The sequence below is a fragment of the Physella acuta genome, unplaced genomic scaffold, assembly GCF_028476545.2.
Source record: "Physella acuta isolate Inbredline_101_S28 unplaced genomic scaffold, ASM2847654v3 ptg001741l, whole genome shotgun sequence".
NCBI lineage: Eukaryota > Metazoa > Mollusca > Gastropoda > Physidae > Physella > Physella acuta.
In genome coordinates, this window is record NW_026733252.1 from 7001 (window position 1) to 30639 (window position 23639).

At 31.9% G+C, this 23639-nt stretch overlaps 2 protein-coding genes across 2 annotated transcripts; both read right to left on the reverse strand.

Annotated features, from left to right (window-relative positions):
- Positions 1-1244: 1244 nt before the first annotated feature.
- LOC131930215 (uncharacterized) lies at positions 1245-10353 on the reverse strand. Its single transcript, XM_059286626.1, has 10 exons — positions 10303-10353; positions 9930-9980; positions 9450-9604; positions 7400-7519; positions 7021-7150; positions 6365-6533; positions 5229-5452; positions 4928-4961; positions 4294-4383; positions 1245-2735 (listed from the first exon to the last, which is right to left on the reverse strand). The coding sequence occupies exons 1-10, from the start codon at positions 10331-10333 to the stop codon at positions 2555-2557; spliced, it is 1185 nt and encodes a 394-aa protein (XP_059142609.1). The 5' UTR covers positions 10334-10353; the 3' UTR covers positions 1245-2554.
- Positions 10354-20545: 10192 nt separating this feature from the next.
- On the reverse strand, positions 20546-23639 carry LOC131930213 (uncharacterized). The gene is made up of 2 exons (XM_059286624.1): positions 23186-23639; positions 20546-22338 (listed from the first exon to the last, which is right to left on the reverse strand). The coding sequence occupies exons 1-2, from the start codon at positions 23637-23639 to the stop codon at positions 20546-20548; spliced, it is 2247 nt and encodes a 748-aa protein (XP_059142607.1).

Genomic DNA, 23639 nt, shown 5'->3' on the forward strand with positions numbered 1-23639 from the left:
TCCACACGCGTCATCACGGCCGTGTTGGGCGTGGAGCGAGGGGGGCTCTACGTCAAAAGCGCGTCATCACGTTCATTAGTCGCGTTTTAATAACAAGCTTTTATGTAATAATGCAGTAAAAAGTAGAAAATAAATTATACACTACTATTTAAATAACTATAAAGAAAAGCGTGGGTCACTTCCTAAATATTAGTAAAGGTATCCAATAGTTAACAACAACTTTTTTCTACAGTAATTTAAATAGTAGTGTCTAATATTTAGGAAGAGACCCACGCTTTTCTTTATAGTTATTTAAATAGTAGTGTAAAATGTATTTTCTAATTTTTAGTGCATTATTATGTAAAAGCTTGTTATTAAAACGTTTTTTATGAATTTTTTTGTATTCTTTATTTATTCTTTTTTCTTTGTTATTATTGCAAATGGCATTAACATCATTGTGTGTCTCTGTTGTTGCTTTTTATGAATACACAATGGAATACTTCTTCCTAGACGGCGAATAAGAGGAATTTAAAAAAGGAATAATATGAAACATATGTACATATATATTATTCCCTTTTTTTTCGTTACCGCTCGATTTTAATTGAATTATTTAAAGCAATAAATTATTTTTCACATAAAATATATTCTGCAATAGTATTACATAAATATTTTCACAGAGAAAGTTCATTAAATTAGAAAGGACCAAAGTTTCTTCCAGGCATATACTTTTACCAGTGTCCTCCTCCCCCGGAAAATTGAGTCCTCCCCCCCCCCCCCACCCCGGAGAATAAAAGTGTGAAAGAAACACTGGAAATGACTGCTAAATATTTTCACTTTGTAATTCTAGGGAACATATGGGATGTGTTAAGTAATACGATTAATATTGCTATGTTATAAAATAGATCAGATGAGTAGGAATGGGCTAATTTGAAAAAATATTTTGTATTAATAAAATGTTGCTGTATTTTATATATCGGAAGTTTTAATGAAGGAATCATGACTACTATATAAGTCAGTCGCCAGTTTAATGGCCTTTATTTTTGTTTTGTTAAGAGAGGGCTCCAAATTGTGTATTTGCATTTATCTGCGCATTCTGCTGCGCTTTACAAAATAAATATTAAAAAATAGATCTTTCAATAGTATACGACAACTCAAATGATATACTAATTAAACATGTTATTTCAGCGTTTTCTAATTTTAAAAAAATGCTTTTAAAAAAAAAGTACTAAACAATTTAGACAAAAAAATCAACATCACATCAAAACCACTTTTAAACAAATATCTTTAATATAACTGCGACACATTTGATCATTCGTTTCTATGGTGAAATCTCCGCGACTTGAATCAGCAGGTTTATTTTAATCAGAAATTCAATTAAAACATAACTCCGCGGAGTTAGCAAACGTTCATCATGATAACACAAGATATTGTATTAGGTGCTTGTGATTCATTAATTCTAACATTTATTAAAGATATTTAATTAATCGTTAATACTTTGTTTGAATCTTTAAATAACTAAGTAGAACATTTTAATTATTTGTTATTATAAGCATTATTTGTGAGTTCTAAGTCATCAAAATATTCTAAAATATACTAAAACAATTGCTACAGGCAGGGTATTCTGTATAAATAAATACAAAACATGGTTTATCAAAACGCACTCTAATATTTATTGACAGCAGCGCTAAATATTTATTTGTTGGACAAATTGAAGTTTTTAATTGTAATCTCACACTTCGTAAATAAACTGTTAAAAAGAATGTTTACATTTATTTCACAACCAAAAAATTTCTTATAACATGTTAAAAATAATGTGTAATTATTTTTTAATGTTCAATTTCTTTTTTTATTTTTATTTTATTTTTAACATGCAAAAAATATTAATTTAATTCGTAGTTTTGTACAGCTTCAAAGACTAAAACAAATAAAGTTTATACATAGTAAAATAATCACTAGGGGATGTAACTCTGTTTTTCTCGACGTTAACTGTATAGCCAAAGAGTGACATATTCCTGAGCTCAAGGCCAGAAACAAAAACGTGGGAAAAGGGTCGATGTATAAATGATCTAACACTCCGTGTATCCTGAATTTTCCCTCACCCAAAACGGAACCTCGTGACGTGCGCCCGCTGAATGTAATCAGCCACCCAGTCCGGGTAAGGAAGAGGTATCTCCTCCCAACATTCAATTTCCACCCCCCTCCCTCTTTTGTTTGTTGAGAATTATCTGTCTTTTTTTTGTTCTTTAAAGATTTTTAAAAATATTTTTTTAGTCTATCTCCCTTTGAGAATAAAATATCATTTCAATCCTAAGAAACTAAAAAGTCAACCTATAAATAGCCATTATTACCAGTCGGTTTTTGTTTAGTCGTGATAGTTAAACTTAGTGTGATAGCCTTGTTTGTTGTGGCTGTTTGATTGGTGGTTTTTTTTTAACTAATATTATTATTGGATGTTGAGAGGATTATAAAACAAACTCCATGAATCAAACAAACAGGAATTTAACAGACACTTACGCTACAATATAAATCATTGGGTTTCGAAGGTACATGTATATTAACTAGAGTTTGATAAACTTCACTTGACGCTGTCATCGGCTCTATTGAGATAACTATCAATTACTATGTTCTCTGCATTGTCTACGTTGACTGTTACTGAAGCAGAAGATGTAGATTGGTCATCTTTTGGCGTTTCAGAGCTTCCACTCATATAAACGTTCATTTTATCAACTTGCTTAATTCTACAATTTTGAACGTTTCTGTGTGGAAATATGTTTTATGGAATTACATAATGCAGATTAATAATTTTGTTCTACATAAAATTAAGAAGCATTCATTAAATTTGTTCAACATAATTTGAACCATTTTTAAAAAGTTTTAAAAGATCAAAATTGACAGCTAGCGTACTATAGTGGAGCAGAGTTTCTTCCAGGCATCGCTTCGTGGAGGCGGAACCCCCCCATCCAACCCCCCTCCCAAGAAAGTCTACCGCCCCCCTCCCACCCGAACGAGATGGATTTTATATAGTAAACATACACTTTAACTATTGTCCGCACCCCCCCCCCGAAAAATGTTAACCCCCCCCCCCCCCCCCCCCCGAAAATTTCAAAAGCCCCCCGGAGAAAAAGTTTGGAAGAAACACTGTAGTGGAGAAAAGCAGAACCTCGTGATTTTTATTCATTTCTTCTCACAGTTCTTTAAGGGCTTCAGATTAATATAATTTACGACTTTTGTTAGCAATGAAGTCGGAAGAGTCTTGCCTGCGAGGGCATAACGGTGAATCATGCAGTGGATTCCCCTTGGTTTTCTATAAGCCCGATTTTGACCTAAATATAGATGGCGCACCATCCGTACAAAGGTTCAAAAACCGTATTTATTTTCTCTCTTTGATATCTTCACAAAACAGCAACTCTTCTTTGCTATCATCTGAATACATATATTTCACAAAGACAAGCAACTGCGAAAACGAACTCACGTCTGTTGATTCATCAACTTGAAAAGCAAATATTTGTGAAAGCTTGATTTCATTCAAAATTTGTTCTTTAACAATTACGTACACGTCTGCTATAAGTCGCTGAATAGTATTATTAGACAGGGCTTTTTGTTGTATCTTTACGGCCCTGGAATCCCCAAGAATTAATTTCACCATCTTCAACATGCAGGGGTTGTTGAGATTTTCTCCTATTGTGTTAGATTTTTTTTGCTTGAAAATTTCTAATGTAACTTCATATGATGCTTGCACTAATGCTGTGTTTCCGAGGTGAAAATTTCCAGTTCGACCAAGTCCCTAATTTTTACAACTAGCTTCATGCCAACGAAAGAACTTATATCCTTTTTAGTTTTCCCAATGACTTATCTCAAATTACGTTTTAGTTTTGAAGGTTTCACTTTCATAGACTCATGACTGATAACAACTTTGCACAGTACACATTGTTTCTTCTCTATTCCGTTTCCAGTGGTGTTAGTAAAGTCAAATTTCAGATAATCTTCCAAATATTTATGTTTTGTTTTTCATTCCTAAGGTAAAGTCTACAAGTTGGCAACCCCCCCCCCCCCCCCTCCCACAGAAAGCCCTGCACAGTTTGAGAACCCATGCTTTAGTTGTAAAAACCTAATTATTTTTATTACCTGTCGGTCGGTCGGTGGGTCGGTCGGTCGGTCGGTCGGTCGTTCCGTCCGTCGGTCCGTCCGTCGGTCCGTCCGTCCGTCGGTCCGTCCGTCCGTCCGTCTGTCTGTCTGTCTATCTGTCTGTCCATAAAATGAATATAAATAGTTTTGTAATACTTGACAGTAGTTATACTATAAAAAGCATCTTACATAATGACTGGCTGGTTGCTATCAATATCTAAGTTTGGGTAACTTCTGTTTCTATCTTTTTCAGCATAGAGCGTTTCATCTATGGAGTCGCTAAAATATGTAATAAATGTAAAATTTAGATTTAAAAGAAAGGACATAATGTAGTATATTGGGTCTATTTCACAACCTCATTGATGCTGTTAACTGTCTACAAGAACACTTACTTTTTACATAGGCTTAGTAAGCAAAATCAAAACTTTTTATTTCAGCATCCATATGTATAGCCGAAGCAGTAGAGCGCTAGGCTTCAGACTTAAAAGTCTCGAGTTCGAATCCGGGTCAAAGTCAATAGAACGTTAATAAGTCCACCCAGCTCAGATGGGTACCTCACTCATATTAGGGAAAAGTAAAGGCGGTTCGGCAAAGTGCTGACCAAAGTGCCGAGATCAAGAAACATATGAACTCAAATTCGTCTGCCCAATGGATAGCTAGGTCTAAAGAGGATTCTTTACATTTTACTTATATATATATATATATATATATATATATATATATATATATATATATATATATATATATATATATATATATATATATATATATATATATATATATATATATATATATATATATATATATACACTCATATACAGACCTTTCCACATCTGGTTTCGGTCGAAACTTTGTTCCTGTAGAAAGTAATATTCTATAAATATATTTAAAGTGGTATCGACAAAAAGTATAATCACTTAACATCTACTTAATTGGTACAATCTTGAAAAACATGTACCAAACGGTACTTCATCTGTTATGTTTTTGCATAGACATTGTCATTAAAGTAAGCAATTGAAACCAAATAAAGTCATTATAACATACATGCCTATTCTCTGAGATGTAAGTTAATGAAAATCTTGATTAAATGTTGTTGGAAAAAAAATACTAAGATAAAAATATACCTGTAATAAAAGGAGTGTTCAAAAGTAGTTTGGCAGGTGGTCGCTCATTAGGATCTTTCTGCAGCGTTGAGTAAAGAAAGTTTTGTAACTCTCGGGAAGTGTTGGCTGAAAGAACATACTCTGGTTCTGCTCCCATAATATGCTTTCGTATTATTTGGAGCGGTTCCAATCCATGGAATGGTGGCTGGCCACATAGCATTTGAACAACAGTGCAGCCTACACTCCTATTTCAAATAATATTGTTATGAAAAAAAGGCAAAAAAACTTGAAAAACTGAATGTAATAGTAATTTAAATTAAACATGTTTAGCAATAATTGGTCATGTTTTATATTGCTTTTTTTTTTACTTTCTCGTATTCGGCGTGTAGGAAGAATTATTTTAATAATGCAAACACTCGAAACCTTACACCTTCCTGAGCTAGAAATCACAAGTTTTACAATCTGTGAGTGAATGTGTTTATGTCTGTGAATATGATAACTTGTATACCGTTTCAGTTAGGTGGATAAAATGTAATATATGAGTGTTAGATCCTTTACTTAGGTTATTATCAACTTGTGAGCGATTTTCAATAAGCGAAAGGGATATTTTACTTTCTCTCAAATGCCGTTCAATTGCCTAATGTATCATATGAAATATAATTTTCAATTATTAGATCATATGCGCAGATTTTTTTAAAATTTTAAGTGATTGATTTTCGGAACCTGAATTGGTAAAAATATGTATTTCGTTTTCTCAAAAATCTTCAGAAGTTTATATTTTTATATCATCTGCATAATACAAGGCAAAGTTTCCAAAGGTTTTGAGGGCAACGCAAGATTTTCAACTCAAAAATTACTTAATTTTCAATTTGGGGTTTAATCTGCCCTTAATGCTTAAAATGTGAATTAAATATTTAGCAATAGTGTAAAAGTTAGTGTTTTGGGGTTTATTTTGGTTTAGATTTTAATCGCGTTTTTTCTTCTTCGAAAACCTATGCAAATCTAGGCAGTATGCCTATTATTGGAATACCAAAAAAAGACCTGGAAAATATCTAACGAGTAGATGGGGAATATTAACTAATCAAGCTTGTTGTGCAAATGTGATCTTGGTCCTGTGCTCCAAAGGGAGTATAAGATAAAAAGGATAAAAATGTTACCAAATGTCAACTTTTGTTGTATATCGTACACCTTCGAAAACCTCTGGAGCCGTCCAGTTGCATGTGCCTACATTTGTTGTTGAAGCACTGGTTAAAACCCCCAATAATTTAGCCGTTCCGAAGTCGGCTAATCGAATTGATGTACTACTTTCTAGCAATACGTTGGCACCTGCAATACCAGAATAAAGAATATTTCATATACCAGTGGCGTAGCCAGGATCGTCTCAAGGGTTGGGTTCAAATCTTTACCCGGGGACAAACTTTCGATTTGCACCCCCCCCCCTCATCTCAAACTTTCGATTTGCACCCCCCCCCCCTCAAACTTTCGATTTGCACCCCCCTCATACTTTATATATATATATACCGAGAGGTTTATGGGGGGGAGGGTTATGACCCCCCTTAACCCCCCCCCCCTGCCTACGCCAATGTCATATACACACTTTTAAGTTTTTATATATAAGAAATAATTTCAACAACGGGTTTTTGTATTCTTTTTTACCCACTTGACTTCGACAAAATAAAAATAAGAGTGAAAATTTATTTATTTTAATTTTAAAGGAGAATAAGTTATAATTTACAGACACAAGCATCAGTCAATGATGAAAAATACTTTAACATGCACCAATGAAGCGAATAAGAGTTGTTTTATATTCTACCTTTAATGTCCCTGTGTATAAATTTTTCCTCGTGAAGGTATGCAACTCCCTCAAGAATTTGCTTAGTGTACATTCTTGTTGTATCCTCGTCAAGTGCCCCTTTTTTGCTTATGTGATTATCCAATGTTCCCTTTTGGTAAAAATAAACAAGCACTATTTAATGCTAATAATTTTTAAAAAAATTACCATCTTGTATTTAAGTTTTGAATAAAAAGCCATGAAATGACCTTCGTGTCAGCTTTTGGTCGCCATTCTCCTACGTTTAAAACTTAAAAATATTATAGTTTCTTAAAACTTATTTTAAGGTCTTGTTAATTCTAAAGAAACATTAAGCAAAGACTTCGGCACTAAAATTTTGTCTTCCAAACATTATTATTACCATAGAGAACCTCTCCATAAAAATGTACAATGTTAATTCATGTTCATGCATTGTATAAACAGGAACAATACGTTCATGGTTAAGACGATTTAGTACAGATTTCTCGGCATCTATAGTTTTCTGAAACATTTAAAGAAATGGTTTTGTTACTGTAGGGTCTACTGATGGAATGAAAACTATTAAGGTCGCTCAAATATTAAGTTTAATATATATTTTGTCCGGTATTTTTATTCTAAGGTTATCAATGACAATTTATTTAGTTAACAAAAACACTATATATATATATATATATATATATATATATATATATATATATATATATATATATATATATATATATATGGGGGGGGGGGAAAGTGTGTAATTCCGACCCCCTAAGAAAGTTAATTAAAAAAAAACTTCCTGTCAGCAGCAGTTTATTTTAACTTTACACGAAAGTTTATGAAACCCATAATATGTCTATATGTAATAATTAAAATGGAAGGCAAAGTAATCAAAAAATAGACCGAGAATGATCTCCCCTTAACTTTCTCGAATATTCTAATATAACACTACGTGGGATGGCAACTCGGAATATAGACATGATTTTTAATTACTTAAACTTAAAAAAAAAAGAATATAACCCCGTAGATAAAAGAATTGCGCACCAAGCGAACGCGAAAACAAAAATGTGCATAATAGTGCGGAATATTATTAGTACTTTATAAATTACCATACGGTTTTTTTCGGTCAAAAGAAATTACTCAAAATTTGATAGAAGGTAGAGGATTAGATTTTTTACTTAAATGTGAAATTTCATATATCTATCTGAAATAGTACTCAAATTATATGCTTTTGAAAAATTCAAAGGAAAAAATTCCACTTCCGGTTATCGGAAATCGCTCAAAAGTTGATACGGATAAATTACTTATATATAAGTAAACACGATGACTTGAGTACCGTTACAACTAGGTTGATGAAATTTCATATATAAGTATTATATCAAAATCAGAGATCCGTATCAACTTTTGAGCGATTTCCGATAACCGGAAGTGGAACTTTATTCTACTTTGAATTTTCCAAAAGCGTATAACTTGAGAGCTATTACATATAGATAAATGAAATTTCAGGTGTAATTAAAATTTCTAATTCTCTACCTTCTGTCAAATTTTGAGTAATTTCTGTTGACCGGAAGATTTCTCAAGAAACACATGTGAATTTATAAACTACTAATAATATTCCGCACTGTTATGCACATTTTATTTGGTTTTCGCTTCGAGTGCCATAGTTTTTTCTATTCTATTTTTAAAAGTTTAAGTATTTAAAATGGATTAAAAATCGAGTCTATATCCGGAGTTGCCATTCCTGTTGTTTTATAAAAGAATATTCGAAAAAGTTTAGGGAAGATCGCTCTCGGTTTATATTTCTTCATGTATCTGCATTTTTAGATAAAACAGATTTTAAAAATTAATTTTTGTCTGTCTTTTCACGTGTTTTGCAGCTAGTAATAAATAAATATAACTAGATGATGTCGGTATCACTTGTTGGTTGCTTTAATAATTTTAGACGAGATATAACAAATAAGATTGTATTACATTTAGACGGGATTTGATAAATAAGATAGTTATTACATTGCTTCTAGATAAAGGTTAAGGATTAGGGTATGTATAAAGGTCAGGTCTAGTTATGAGTTCGAGCAACTGTTTTATTCTATAAAAGAAATAGTATCGATACTTTAAGCATGGAGGAACGGTTATTCCCAGCTTACCGTTTCCCCGTAATTTTGTGTCGGGAATTCAAAGTCTAAATATAGATTTAGAAATAAGGCGTTTCTAATCCCTTAAAAGTCGCTGAAGATGGCCGTAAAAACGTAGATTTCTTTTGTTTGGGTAAGCACAAAATTAAAATGACGTCACCCATTTTCAGTAAAGAACCTCACCTCAAATAGTATAGTGCAGTTAGCTTTTTACTTATTTACTTACTCACTTCTTGGTCTTTTTTATGTTTATTTATTTGGTTTGTGTAAGCTGTTTCAACGAAGTGAGATAATATTTTTTTAATTAAAAAATACCTTCGCTTTTTCTTTATCAATGCTGCAAATAGTAATTGCCTTGACTGCAAGCTTGTTGGGTATTGAGCCATCAGAAAGCTCAACATCGTACACGCTGGCAAATGTCCCGCGTCCAATAAGGTCCTTTCTTATCCAATTTGAATTTACAAGACCATCTAAAGATAAAATATTCAAAGATAACATAACTAAATGAATGTTTAGGCAATATATTATGTATATATATATATATATATATATATATATATATATATATATATATATATATATATATATATATAGGTATATAGACTATATATAGACTTACGCTTATAAATACCATGCAATTTATTTCTTCCATCAATCTCATTGATTCAACATATTTCCTTTTCAGTCGTTTTTTTCTTATAATTTCATTAATTAAGCAAGTAAATGTTAATTTATATAGAAATGTGCATAGTTGATATTCATTTATGTTTATAGAAAATCAAACAGTAACTTTACCTCCATGTAATTTTAGTGACTCTGGCAAAACTTCTGGTATCTTCACTTCACCTAATTTTACACCATAGATTAAATTAAAGTATAATGGACGTTTATTATGTAAACATGTATAAACTAATCGACTTAGTCGTATATATTAGGCCCTGTGGTTAGGGAATTCAGTCTATACTTTAATTTTAGTGCGATAATATATATAACTAGTATAGTAGCGTCGTAGTTTTTAAAACAAATGGATCTGACACTATTATATTGAAAACGGGTTCATCTTTATTCTATATATTACAATGGACCATAATTAATTTAATATAAACTCACGCATTTAGTATTAAAATGTATTTTTGTGTTCATACTTTTTAAACTAACAAAAACAAACCTTTTTGGTGATCTGAAAACGAATAGTTCATTCCTGTGTAACATTCAGAGGAATACTGACTGAATTTTTCGGATTAATCACACATCCGCCTCAAGCAGTGATTCCCATATTAATCTGAGTGGTTACCAGCGTTGCAAATGATAAGAGAACGTACGCAGTATATGTAATATGTAACTAATAAGGGATACGGGTCGACCATTTGAAGACATGGCGACTTAGCGTGCTGAAAAAGGCTGCAAGGGTAACAAGGCATTGGGAACTTCTGAAAAGGGTGGCAGGAGACCATGGGGAGTAGAAAGCTTTGACGGAGGCCTTTTGCTTTGCTAGGTAAGAAAAATAAAAATGTTGTTGATGAATGGGAGATACGGGATGATGTCTTTTCTTGATGTGTTATCCAGAGTTTTTTCCAGGCATCTTTTCGGAGGGGGGGAGGGGGGGGGCTCTGCCCCCTCCAACCCCTCGAAAAAAGTCTACCCCCCCCCCCCCCCCCGAACGAAATGAAATTTATATAGAAAATATATACATTTAACAGTGTCCGCCCCCCCCCCCCTAAAAGAAAGTCTACCCCCCCCCCCCCGAAAATTTCAAGTGCCCCCCCCCCGAGAAAAAAGTCTGGAAGAAGAAACACTGGTGTTATTTACGCGCTAGGGTGGCACAGAGCAATGATATTAAACATTGCACTGTAATCTTTTAAAGGGGTACACTCAGGTTTTTTTTCACTATTTTTTACAATGTAATTGCCATGTTTGATACTTAAAAGTAAGTAGACCTATTAATCAGCAAAACAGAATCCAATTGTTAAGAAAACCTCCATAAAAATCCGCAATTCTACATTTTTCCGCACTTTTAAAAATGCTACGGCTTTTAGATTTATGCATTTATAGCAATCAAATTTACACTGCTTTTATTTCAGTATAGAATAAAGCTGGACACATTTAATAAATGGTGGTTACGAATTCATTTAAAAAACGACTCTCTATACTAGTTATAGTATATGTATATATATATATATATATATATATATATATATATATATATATATATATATATATATATATATATATTAATATTGCCTAAACATTCATATATATTTGTGAGAGAGAGAGAGAAGTTGGGGGGGGGGGAATAAGCACCTTAGGTATTTTTTCTTTCTTGTCAGCCGAAATAAGCACTACTATAAATAGACCTATTTCTAGTCATTCTAGTACATGAGTTCCAGAGGCCACACTCAAAATGAACTCGAATAAGATGATAGTTAAGATGATATTTAAAAATATAATTATTTATTTCTAGATTTAAAAGAGAACTGTAATAGAATTAATATGTTCTTTCCTAAACAATCTTGGACCAAAAAATAATAACTGAGTTTCTTCCAGGCATCTCTTCAGGAGTGGCACCGCCCTCCACCCCCCACCCCCCCACCCCGAAGAAAGTCTATCGCCTCCCCCCCCCCCCCCTTCCCGAACGAAATGGAATTTATATAGGAAATATATACTTTTGACAGTGTCCGCACCCCGCCCCCAAAAAACTTCAAGTGCACCCCCCCCCCCCCCCCCGAGAAAAAAGTCGGGAAGAAACACTGGGCTACACTAGTCAATTCGTGCGTCTGTGGTGTAACAATGTCGGAAAATCAGTAATATACTGTAATTTTATTTGTTGTTTTATAAAACAAAAATTATGTTCACGGGGTCACAACGAGTTATAAAACTCGATAACCGTTGTTAAGATGAATAGCGGGCAAAAAATACTCTTTTCAAAATGTTCATGGAATAAATCTATATTTAGATTTTTTTTTTCGTTTTTGAATTTCCGAAACAGAGAACGGGAAAGCTGGGATATACGTTGTGCTATGCTGAAGTATCGATACTTTTACTTGGATGAACAGTGCATGTTAATGTCGCTCGTGGCTTCTTGACCTGATTCCTGATTAATATAATTAATGACTTACTTAAGTTGTACTACTGTCAACAATGCTTGAAACGATCTAAAAATAACACCATTATTGAAATAAATGTATTTAATAAATATCGAATCCATAGAAAATTGTGTAAATAAAATTATAATTGTGTCGATCATTTCTTTTATTACTTAATGTTAGCCTAAATAAACTTAATAAAGTAATGCTAAAAGTAAAAAAAAAAATCTAGTAATAATTAAGACTAGAAATATTTATTTTACCTTGTAGAATAAATACTAAAAGTAATAGCCCTGTATTTATTGTTTTATATACATAGTATAGACCAGGGGTCTCCAAAGTACGGCCCGCGGGCCGGATGCGGCCCGCGAGGTCCTCTCGTCCGGCCCGCGGAGATTTTTTTGACCACGGAAAAAACGTTTGTTGGTAATGGCTGAGGAATTTGCTCAGAAAAATCACGACATGCCTAGAAACAAATTGGCCCCCATGGCCCCCGAACTGAAATTTGATAGTTAATGCGGCCCTCGGACTGAAAAGTTTGGAGACCCCTGGTATAGACTATAGGTGTAGATCTATTTGAACCTGAAGGCCTATTTAGAATGCAGGCTTATTTCCTGACTATATTATAAAAAAATAGGTTAGGGCCTATTTGATATATTTATTATTTATCTAAATTTATGGTAAATCTTTAAAATATGCTGATTCTTTTAGTTCAAGAGACAAGTAGTAACCACTAATGACAAATATAATCTGATTTTGAAAATATGTTAAATGAATTTTCGTTTTATACAAATAGGATCACAACTGTTGGGTACCCTTTGAAAAATCAAAGTTGTGTGAATTAAGGACCATTGTATATATATATATATATATATATATATATATATATATATATATATATATATATATATATATATATATATATAGTAATCTATCGTTTTAGGTACGTAAAATCGCCCGAGACTAGTAATGTGAAAAACAGGTGACTCCTTACATTTTAATAATTATTTCACATTTTGAGGAGGATTTATGTTTTGAAAAATACAAAAATGTTTCCATGTTTCATTTATGTACCTGTTTTTAAACAATTGAATTAAAACTTTTCAGTAATAAATGAACACTAGCGATGTTTCCAATAGATGCAACCATGCTCATTTACTATAGCAGCCATCTTGTTAAAGTTTTATTTTTTCCCACGTTTTCTTTAACTTGCTTTCTCTGTTTGTGTGTTTGTCTTTCCAATCAAATCTTGCGATCGAAATTTCTGGCACTTCCCAGTTAGCTAGCGCGCTGAAATTTTCAGGGAAGCTTTCTTTTGGATGACCATTGAATATTCAATTGTTATTATTACTAAATTGATCAATGGAAACATTTTATTGAGCATTTTAGACCGCTATATAATCTATATATATAATTCTCCTCTGCTAGCCATTAGAAAAAAAACCAGCGACGCGTACCTCGCGCGCAGTGAAGCGAACGATCACATGTCGCCACAGGCTTAGGGGCAGAGAATTTAGCTTGAACCGAGTTTAAACTTACAGGAGGTAGACCAGTTTGGGGGAGACGATATGGTCGAGTGGTTGGGCACACGATTGCTATCCCACTCGACACGGGTTCAAATCTATGTGTTCTAGTCAGTAACGTATTCAAACAACGTGTTTTTTACGAGTTGTCTTTTTACGAGTTGTCTTTTTACGAGTTGTCTTTTTACGAGTTGTCTTTTTACGAGTTGTCTTTTTACGAGTTGTCTTCGTTTACCCAAAAAAAGTGAAAAGATAAAATCGATAGCAAGATTTTAATGCAAACAAACAGACAAAGACTAAAAAGTAGAAAATAATAATCATTAAAAAAGTTTTTAAAAACCCACGTTTTCTGATTGAACTAAAAAGTAGAAAATAAATGCTATAGGCCCTACATCACAATAATGCAAGCGATCACTCTACTATAAGCGAGCAAAAACGTGGGGCGCCGTGATTTTCTTACAGTTTCTAATACTGTTGACTCTCTACAAGCTCCCTAATAAAAGTCAATAGTATTATCTAATCAATAGTAATATAACTTTTACTTCGGCGCCCCACGTTTTTCATCGCTTATAGTAGAGTGATCGCTTGCATTATTGTGATGTAGGGCCTATAGCATTTATTTTCTACTTTTTAGTTCAATCAGAAAACGTGGGTTTTTTAAAACTTTTTTAATGATTATTTTATAGACATAGCGGGAGATTCAGGGGGAAGTCACTCTATTTTACAAATGGCTGCTGTTTAAATAGGAAATCTTACTTGCAGACACTGCTGTTTAAAGTTAATTTCTGGCCTATATTGATATATTTAGCCATTGTTTTAGGTTTATTATCCATTTATCTATAATATTTGACACAAACATATCACAATATACTTCTATTACAGCCTTGACAACGAGGTAACGCTTTCGTACATTAATAGCCGCGGGCGATTTTACGTACCCAAAACGATAGATTACCATATATATATATATATATATATATATATATATATATATATATATATATATATATATATATATATATATATATATATATATATATATATATATATATATATATATTAGTATACATAAAATTAACTATATGAAAAAACATTTTAGGACCCTCTCTTCCTCTTGACGATTACCTGCCACTGACGATATCTAACCCAGCTCTATTAACTAGTACTAGATCTAGTCATTAAAGCTATTCGTTTACAAATGTTTATTAACAGTGCAGAACTTTTTTAACTCTTGCGTTTATAGCAAAAAGAAACCTATTTAGGCCTCAAGGCACTATCTAAATCACTTTCTTCTTGGATCCATATTGCACATAAATAAGACAATATTGCCAAAAAAAGGTCATTTTCAGCTGCTTCTTCTTTTGTCTATGGATCAAGATATTAGTTTAATAAATTGCAGACAATGCCGTTAAAATTTCACAATAGTTCATACAAGATTTGTTAGATTATTTTATTTGCAGTCAGCTCAACTTGGCTAAAGCAGTTAATGGTCTACAGTTTTTAATATTTATATTTGTACGCTGCTCTAAGGATGATGTTGGCAGCCATGGCTCTGATTTTTTCCTTTACAGCAATATGCTTTGTAAAGCCATGAAATGCATTTAAGAAAGTAAGTATAATTTATTCTTTGGGTCATAAATTACATTATATTTAGTTTTTTCTTAATTCCTTTCCTCTATCTCCACAAGCGATTTTAATCTGCATAAATATCAAACTCTGTTACTAATACACTCTTTGTGAGTCTGTTAAAGTAAATATTATTGGCTCACTGAAAAATAATTAGCTTATATTTTTTCTAACCAAAAATGGATGAACTTCTAGATGAACACCAAAAAAGAACTAATTTAATGTTGGTTGTAAAACAAAAACAGTAGGAAATTAGCCATCAGATTATACAAAATAAACAGAAAATATTGTAATGCAAATTTTTATGTGCATCTTTAAAATATCAGATCATGTTACTTGAACTTTATTGTAATTTATTAGTAGTTGAAAATGCTTAGCAACATTTTTAAAAATATTGTAAGGTGTACTTGACAGTAACTATATCAATCACTTTTTAGATTAGTTAGATTTGCATTTAACTGAAATATAAAGTAAAGTCAAAATAAAGAACCAATAGTTGCTCTTTATTATAATTTAGTCCAATGTAATTTCTATGTTATTAGTCCAATGTAATTACTATGTTATAAATGACTTTGTTACCTATATAGACTTTTTTTTAATTTAGAACAGCAAAAAAGTTAACTAATGAAAATCATATAAACATATTTTTTTAAATGTTGTCTAAATGATTGCCATCATTAATTAAATGTATCTTGAATGGATTTTATAAACAATAATATTAATTGGTGTTTATTTTAATATAATGTAGGGTCCACTCAGACTTTGCACAAATGGTTATTGCATTCATGAAGAATTTTGTTTTTTTTTACATCTACAACACCTAAATTGTGTGCATAAATGAAGACAGCAAGATTTATTTTCTATTTCCATTTGATGCTAAATAAATATCATAATGGTCTTTAGATGCTTTACTAAATCTGTGTCTCCATATATATGTATATACATATATATATATATATATATATATATATATATATATATATATATATATATATATATATATATATATATATATATATGAAAATGATTAACCCTTTGAGCCCGCTAGGCCGGTAAACCGGCTTCAACATTAGGCATATATGTCCGAAAAGCCGGTTTTCCGGCCCGATGATCAAGCGTCATATTCCTTGCGGTCGGTATACCGTTTAATTAAATATAATTAGCGGAAGACTGACTAAAACTGCGCATATGTTTTTTTGAGTGCGGGATTATGATTTTAAAAATTGATTTTTAGGGAAAGTAAAAGTGAAAGTGTTTACATTTCGTAGCAATGCCGCCGAAACGAAAAGCTGAGCCACAGCCGTCGACTTCATCACATAAAGTTGGTGCAAAAGATGAAGCAAAAGACCGAAATATCAACAAAAGAAGTATAATGACTGCATCTCAGGCCATACAACTACTTTTTGATTCTGATGAAGAAGATAATAATCCTGGTCTATATTGTGATGATAGTGACGTTCAATTTGAGACTGAACATAGTGACATTGAAATTGACAGTATCAATGAAACTGTTCAAGTACGTTCTGATGCACGTGGTGTCAAGGACAAAGACTTGCCGAAACGAAAATGTTTACTAGTGCAAAACATGCTAAGTTTTTCTTTGCATCGGGTCGGGCAGTGATAACTGTTTTGAAAGTTATCACACAATAGTGGACTTCTGGCGATGAACTAATATGTCCAGGTATCAATAATAACAAAACGGTTACTAATTGTAAATTGGTTTCCTCTATGTTCTATCAAAACAATAATTATGTGTTCGTTTTATATACATTGTTCTTTTCAAACATAGTAAAAAAATAAAATAAAGAAATTCAGAATCTTGCTACATTGTAGTTTGATCCAGAGTCTGGATACCAAATTTGGCTTGATTATCTCAAACGGTTCAAAAGTTATAGGCAAAAATAGAAGCAGATAAGTGAAAATTGGTTTGGCCCTGGGAGCTCAGGAAATGGGAGAAATTAGGCCAGGGAGGCCAGGGCTCAAAGGGTTAAATGTAGACTATGAAAAGTGTCTAGAAAAATTTGCGATGGAACAATGGAATATTCAGGGAAAGGTCAACACAGAAAATTGCTTGTATACATTGAAAGATATATGTCATCAAGATTTCTATATATTTTAGTAGATGAATAAATAATACTGCCCTGTTAATTATTGTTACATAACTTTCTAAAACTTATAGAAATTAATTCTTTTGAGCACAGGTACACAACACAATTAAGTATTACGTGTCAAATTGTGATGCTCCATATAGGCTTTTAACTCCGATTTCAGCCTGCTTTTCTTTTTGGATTTGCTTCCATAGCCTTTGTCCAACCAAGAATAAACTACAAGGCAGCAGGTGCTTGATTTTTGGAGTTGTCTCTCTTAAATGATTGGCCGTACCCCACCTGTTAAGCATCATCTGCAGGGTGGTTCAAAAACGGGACTTTTCGCTTCAGCTACCATGAGCTTAAACCACCCGACCACGCAAACCTCCTCCACATGTGGTTTGTCAGTAGGTAAACAAAAAGAAAACATTACATGTGTATATATATATATATATCCTATGTATATATACATATGTATTTAAAAATTATATATATATATATATATATATTTATATTTATATATTTATATATGTAATATTATGTTGACACTGACCAGAGTAAACTGTTGTATGACTGTTATTTTTTAGATGCAGTAAAATAGGTTTATAAAATTACATAACACTGCTAGGTTATTTACAGACTTACATTGAATAGGGCATATAGTCACAAATTTAAATTAGTACAGAGACCTATGTAATACATGTATATATATTTCTACATACATATATATATTTACCTGTATACACTTATATATATATATATATATATTTATATATATGTAAATGTAAATGTAGCATAGCCTTTTTATTAATATACAACTAAATGCATGTAGGTCTATTCAAATTCTAGTATCAGTTTAGATGACAAAAAATAGAAGTGTAGTGTAGATATGAGATTAACTGTGTATATGCTGGTACAGTGCGCTTAACATTGGTAGAACTATGGAGCTTAATTTTTGTTTATCTGGTGTTATAAGCTATGTGAGTTAAATGTATGCGTGGACTATAACTCTGTGTAGCCTACTAAATGTGGAATTTCTCCAAATGTTTTTGCCTAAACTAAGATGTGTGATTTATGATGTATATTAAAATATTTTTTTTCTATGAAAATGAGAACAAAAAAGACTAGTAAATAAAAATGACATGTTAGAGTTATTTTACATTTTAAACATAACATTTACAGAATTAAAAATCATAATTTAAATATTCATAGTTTCTCATTTATTAATGTAAAATGTGAAGTTGCTTTATACCTTTATCTGTTTGTTTTTGTAAGTAGAGGCCTATTTATTTGGCACTTTTTGCAACATAAAATAAAATACTTAATTAAAAATCCAATTTTTTAAAATTGTATAGTTTTAGGTACCATTTATCAACTGCAAAAATAACATTTTGTTGTATTTTCTTATTAGTAATATCAACCTCACTTGTCTTAAATTACAAAATCATTATAAGATTAAAGACTAAATTCAAATTTTATTGATAATTGATACATTAATTCCACAACCGGTAATGTACATTTAAGTTTTCTCATCAGAATAACTTTAAAAGATAAATAGTATTAAAAATGTTTCTACAAAATAATTGAGCTGGGTAAAAAGCTGAGTTCAGTCCCTTAATTTACTAGACTATAAAAATGTTTCCATCAAAGAATAATACTCTTGACAGCGTTTTATTTTCTAAAAATGAAACCTCATTGATTCCTGTTTGAGCCCCAGAAAATGCATAAGGGCAGATGAAGTAGAGTTAATCTGTTTTTCAATGACCTCGGCAACACTATGCCTAACCACCTTAGTTTCCCCAATGTGAGTCAGGTACCCAATAGAGCTGGGTTGACTCAGGGCCATCTGACAATCATGGCTCTTAACCTCCAGACCTTTGGTTTAGCAGCCAAACACAACCATTCAACCACCCCTTCCCATCCAACAACTAACGAGCCCTGATCGTAATTACTTTTAACGAACAGTCACCACTTACTAATATTTAATTTTCTGCTATACAACGTTGCTAGATGTTTATGTAGAAGTGATTTCATTCACAGAATTCCCCTGTCAATATTGATGTTTTAATCAAACAATTAGCCTTAAAATATTTTCCCATTTTTCATAAACTATAGGGACCTGATAATATTTTATTTTCCACCTGAAAATAATTTATTTTCCAAAAACTAGTGTCCTTTATCAATATTTCACTTTTTATAACGGCAATTTTTAAACATAATCCCCGTAACTTTAATCCCTTAACTATGAGCAGGTCCCAAACCTAGGTCTATGTAGTTAAACAGCTTATGCTCTGATCTCGTTTTAAAGTCTATTTTTATTATTCAGTTACTGAAAGAAAACAAATTCATTCAGAGTATGTGTAAACTATATTTAAAACATAAACACAATTTTGCTCTTAATGTCAACAAATGAAAACAGATGTTTCTTATTTTTTTCTTTGTTTTAAGCACACAAAGCATACCAACACATTTTTTTATACATAGTATACCAAGTATAACATATTATTATTATTATTTAAAATTAGCTGCATAAAAATTTCAATATAAAAAAATTATCATTTATGTAAATAGAAAATAGAAAATAATATACAATATTATTTTTCAGTTTTTATATTATATAATACCACTGCAGAAAATATTTCAAAATATGCAATGTAATGTAAGATAAAAAAGGGTTTCGATTATTACATTTTTAGACAAATGCTTCATGGAAATATTATATATTATTATGTACAATTTTATTTATACAGGTCTACACAAAATATAATGTAAACAAAATTAATTAGGCTCTAAATTATTAAATCTATTACATGCAAATAATTATATAATAATTATATAATATAATATATAATTATTATATAATATTTATTATATAATTATAAATAATTATTATATAATAATTATTATATAATAATTATATAATATTATTATATAATTATATAAGAAGCACACAGAAATGTCCTCCATTAATATAAAATATAAACTTATTTATTGTGGGTTTTTTAACTTTTGTTGTGCATATTGTTAAAACTTATTTTTTAAACTGAGTTGATAGTCAATATTATGCTGGGATTTATCAAATTCGCCTCATGTTATTCTTTAGGAAAGGCATAACCGGTGTAGTTACTGTCTGTGTTCCCTCCACTGTGAGGGAAGTCACATGACAAGTCATGTGATCCATACATGAAAACAGTGGCACCACTACTGCCAGGACATGTGCATGCATTAAATTTGTATTTGATTAGCGTTTCAGAATTTACAATAGTGTAATTATCATCATAATCATCGTCATAGAAGTCTTCAAGATCATTCTCATCATAAGGATCATAAAAGTCTTCTTGATCAGATTCATTACAGGAATCATCAAAGTTTTCTTGATCAGATTCATTACAGGAATCATCAAAGTTTTCTTGATCAGATTCATTACAGGAATCATCAAAGTCTTCTTGATCAGATTCATTACAGGAATCATCACGGTCTTCTTGATCAGATTCATTACAAGGATCATCAAAGTTTTCTTGATCAGATTCATTACAAGGATCATCAAAGTTTTCTTGATCAGATTCATTACAAGGATCATCAAAGTTTTCTTGATCAGATTCATTACAGGAATCATCAAGGTCTTCTTGATAAGATTCATTACAGGAATCATCAAAGTTTTCTTGATCAGATTCATTACAAGGATCATCAAAGTTTTCTTGATCAGATTCATTACAGGAATCATCAAAGTTTTCTTGATCAGATTCATTACAAGGATTATCAAAGTTTTCTTGATCAGATTCATTACAGGAATCATCAAGGTCTTCTTGATCAGATTCATTACAAGGATCATCAAAGTTTTCTTGATCAGATTCATTACAAGGATCATCAAAGTTTTCTTGATCAGATTCATTACAGGAATCATCAAGGTCTTCTTGATCAGATTCATTACAAGAATCATCAAAGTTTTCTTGATCAGATTCATTACAGGAATCATCAAGGTCTTCTTGTTCAGATTCATTACAGTAATCATCAAGGTCTTCTTGATCAGATTCATTACAAGGATCATAATCTTCATAATCAGCATTATCAGAATTATACTCTGAATCACCATCAGAACCACATACTTGTGTATATGTGTGTTTGATTTCACTCATCTGCTCCGTCCATTCACCAATAGAAATGTGTTTGGGACAGCCGTGAGGGTGAGACACTAGCACCACCAGCTTCACGAGTTCACTCCCTGCCTGCATCTCTTTGATCACCTTCTCCCGACAAATTCTGTAGCGAATTGTCATGTTCAGTAACTTGTCAATCAACTCCACATCATGTGTATAGCAAGTGACCTTTGATGTGTCTCCGTCTATGTCAGAATTTGCTACCAGCCCAGGAAAATCAACCCAGGATCTAACCTCATCACTGTCATATCCCCATCTGAACATTGCCTGTTTGGCTTCATCACTATCAAACACAACATGAGCTGCTGTATAAACTGTTATCAGACCCCATATTTTATGATGAGACTCTGAGTTTTTACAAGATTCACATGGACATTTCTTATCACCTTCTTCAGTCTGCTTTATGATAGAATGGACTCGTCCTGTTCCATATCTAACACACATTTTATTTTCTCCCCTGTCCTTATAACCAGGGTATGGACTCCCCTTATGAGTTTCTGGCCTACGTAAGCTTACGTTAAAGGTTGTTATCCTTACAGTGAGAAATGCCATTGCTTTTATAAACTTTACCATACATTTTTTCCTAAACTGCTCAGGTAGTTTGTCAATGCTGAAATCTTTCACAGGCACAAACTGGTCATGGCAGGGATTTTTCCTGCAGTTGTCTGAATATTCTTGTAGTTCTATTTCTGGATCATAAGTTACGTCGGCTTCATACTGGGGTGGTCCTGTGAAGAAGAAAAAAAAACATTTTTAACAACTACATTCTTGAAGAGTTAAAAATTAAAAGAACACACATTGTCGCTAGATGTTTAGCAAAGTTTAAAGACATTTATAAGATGTAAGTATGGATTAAGTTTGGTTTCATAAAAAGAGTTAATCTAAATTCAATAGTTTGTCTTAAGATAGAAACTAGGCCTAAATATTCCTTGTACTTTAGCAATTTACTTTAGCATTTGCAATTTAATAAATATAAAACAGTTTTCTGATCTTTCTGGAAAGCTGCAGTATTGCTTATGGTTTTAAAAGTTAGAAAACGTTACATTATTTATTTATTATAGCATAAGTTATTAAAATTTGGGGTGGTTAAAAGTAGTTAAAGGTAGTTATCCTTACAGTAAGAAACACCTTTTAAAAAGTACAATTTACAATATTTAAAATAAAAATTTTGATTACTTGTTTTTTTTTTTAGTTTAATGTATAGCACCCCTACATAAAATCCATTGCAAACCCCTTTCTGTAGGTTGAGTAGATGTGGTCTATAGGCACTATTGAATATTCCTAGCAGTTATTGGCTCTTAAGAGAACACTGCTGAGTTTGCTACTCTTTTAATGAGTTTTTAATTTGTTTTTGTTTTTTCTTTAAAAGCAATGCTATAGGATTCCTAAAATAAAATGCCATTATTGTAATAAAATGTGTATTGAATCTATTGTTCTTTTTTTACTTGTGTGACAATCACATAAGCTTTCTTGTCTAATCTGCACAATTTTATTTTTAATAATTTAAACTGCCTTACAGAGAGTTAATTTCACGTCTATTTTTAATTATTTTAAAATAATGTATGTTTTACTTACCAGAACATGCTGATGTAGTCACTTTATCTTCAATATCTGTAGGAGTGATTTCAGGATCAATGTGCACTTCTTTGTTATCTTTAATGTCCAAGGATCCTTCATTTTTTGATGCTTCATTACTACTAGATTCACTTGTAATAGCAGGGATGTCGATTACACTAACGCCACTATCAGAAGCAGCTTCTTGACAGGGTACAAAAGTTTCCTTAGGTTCCGATTCTGCTCTAGATCTATCTAAATTGTTAATGTTATTAATACTTTCATCTGTATGTGTCATCTCAGTGCACACTACGGTCGCACTAGGAATGTCCAATGAGACCAAGTCAAAGGATGGTGCTTCAATTTTGGATACCTCATTACTAATACTAGAACTAGCTGGTGTAGTAGAAGTAGTAACAATATTCCTAATAGTAGGGGCGTCAATAATAAAGGAACTAACAATTTCTAACTTCAT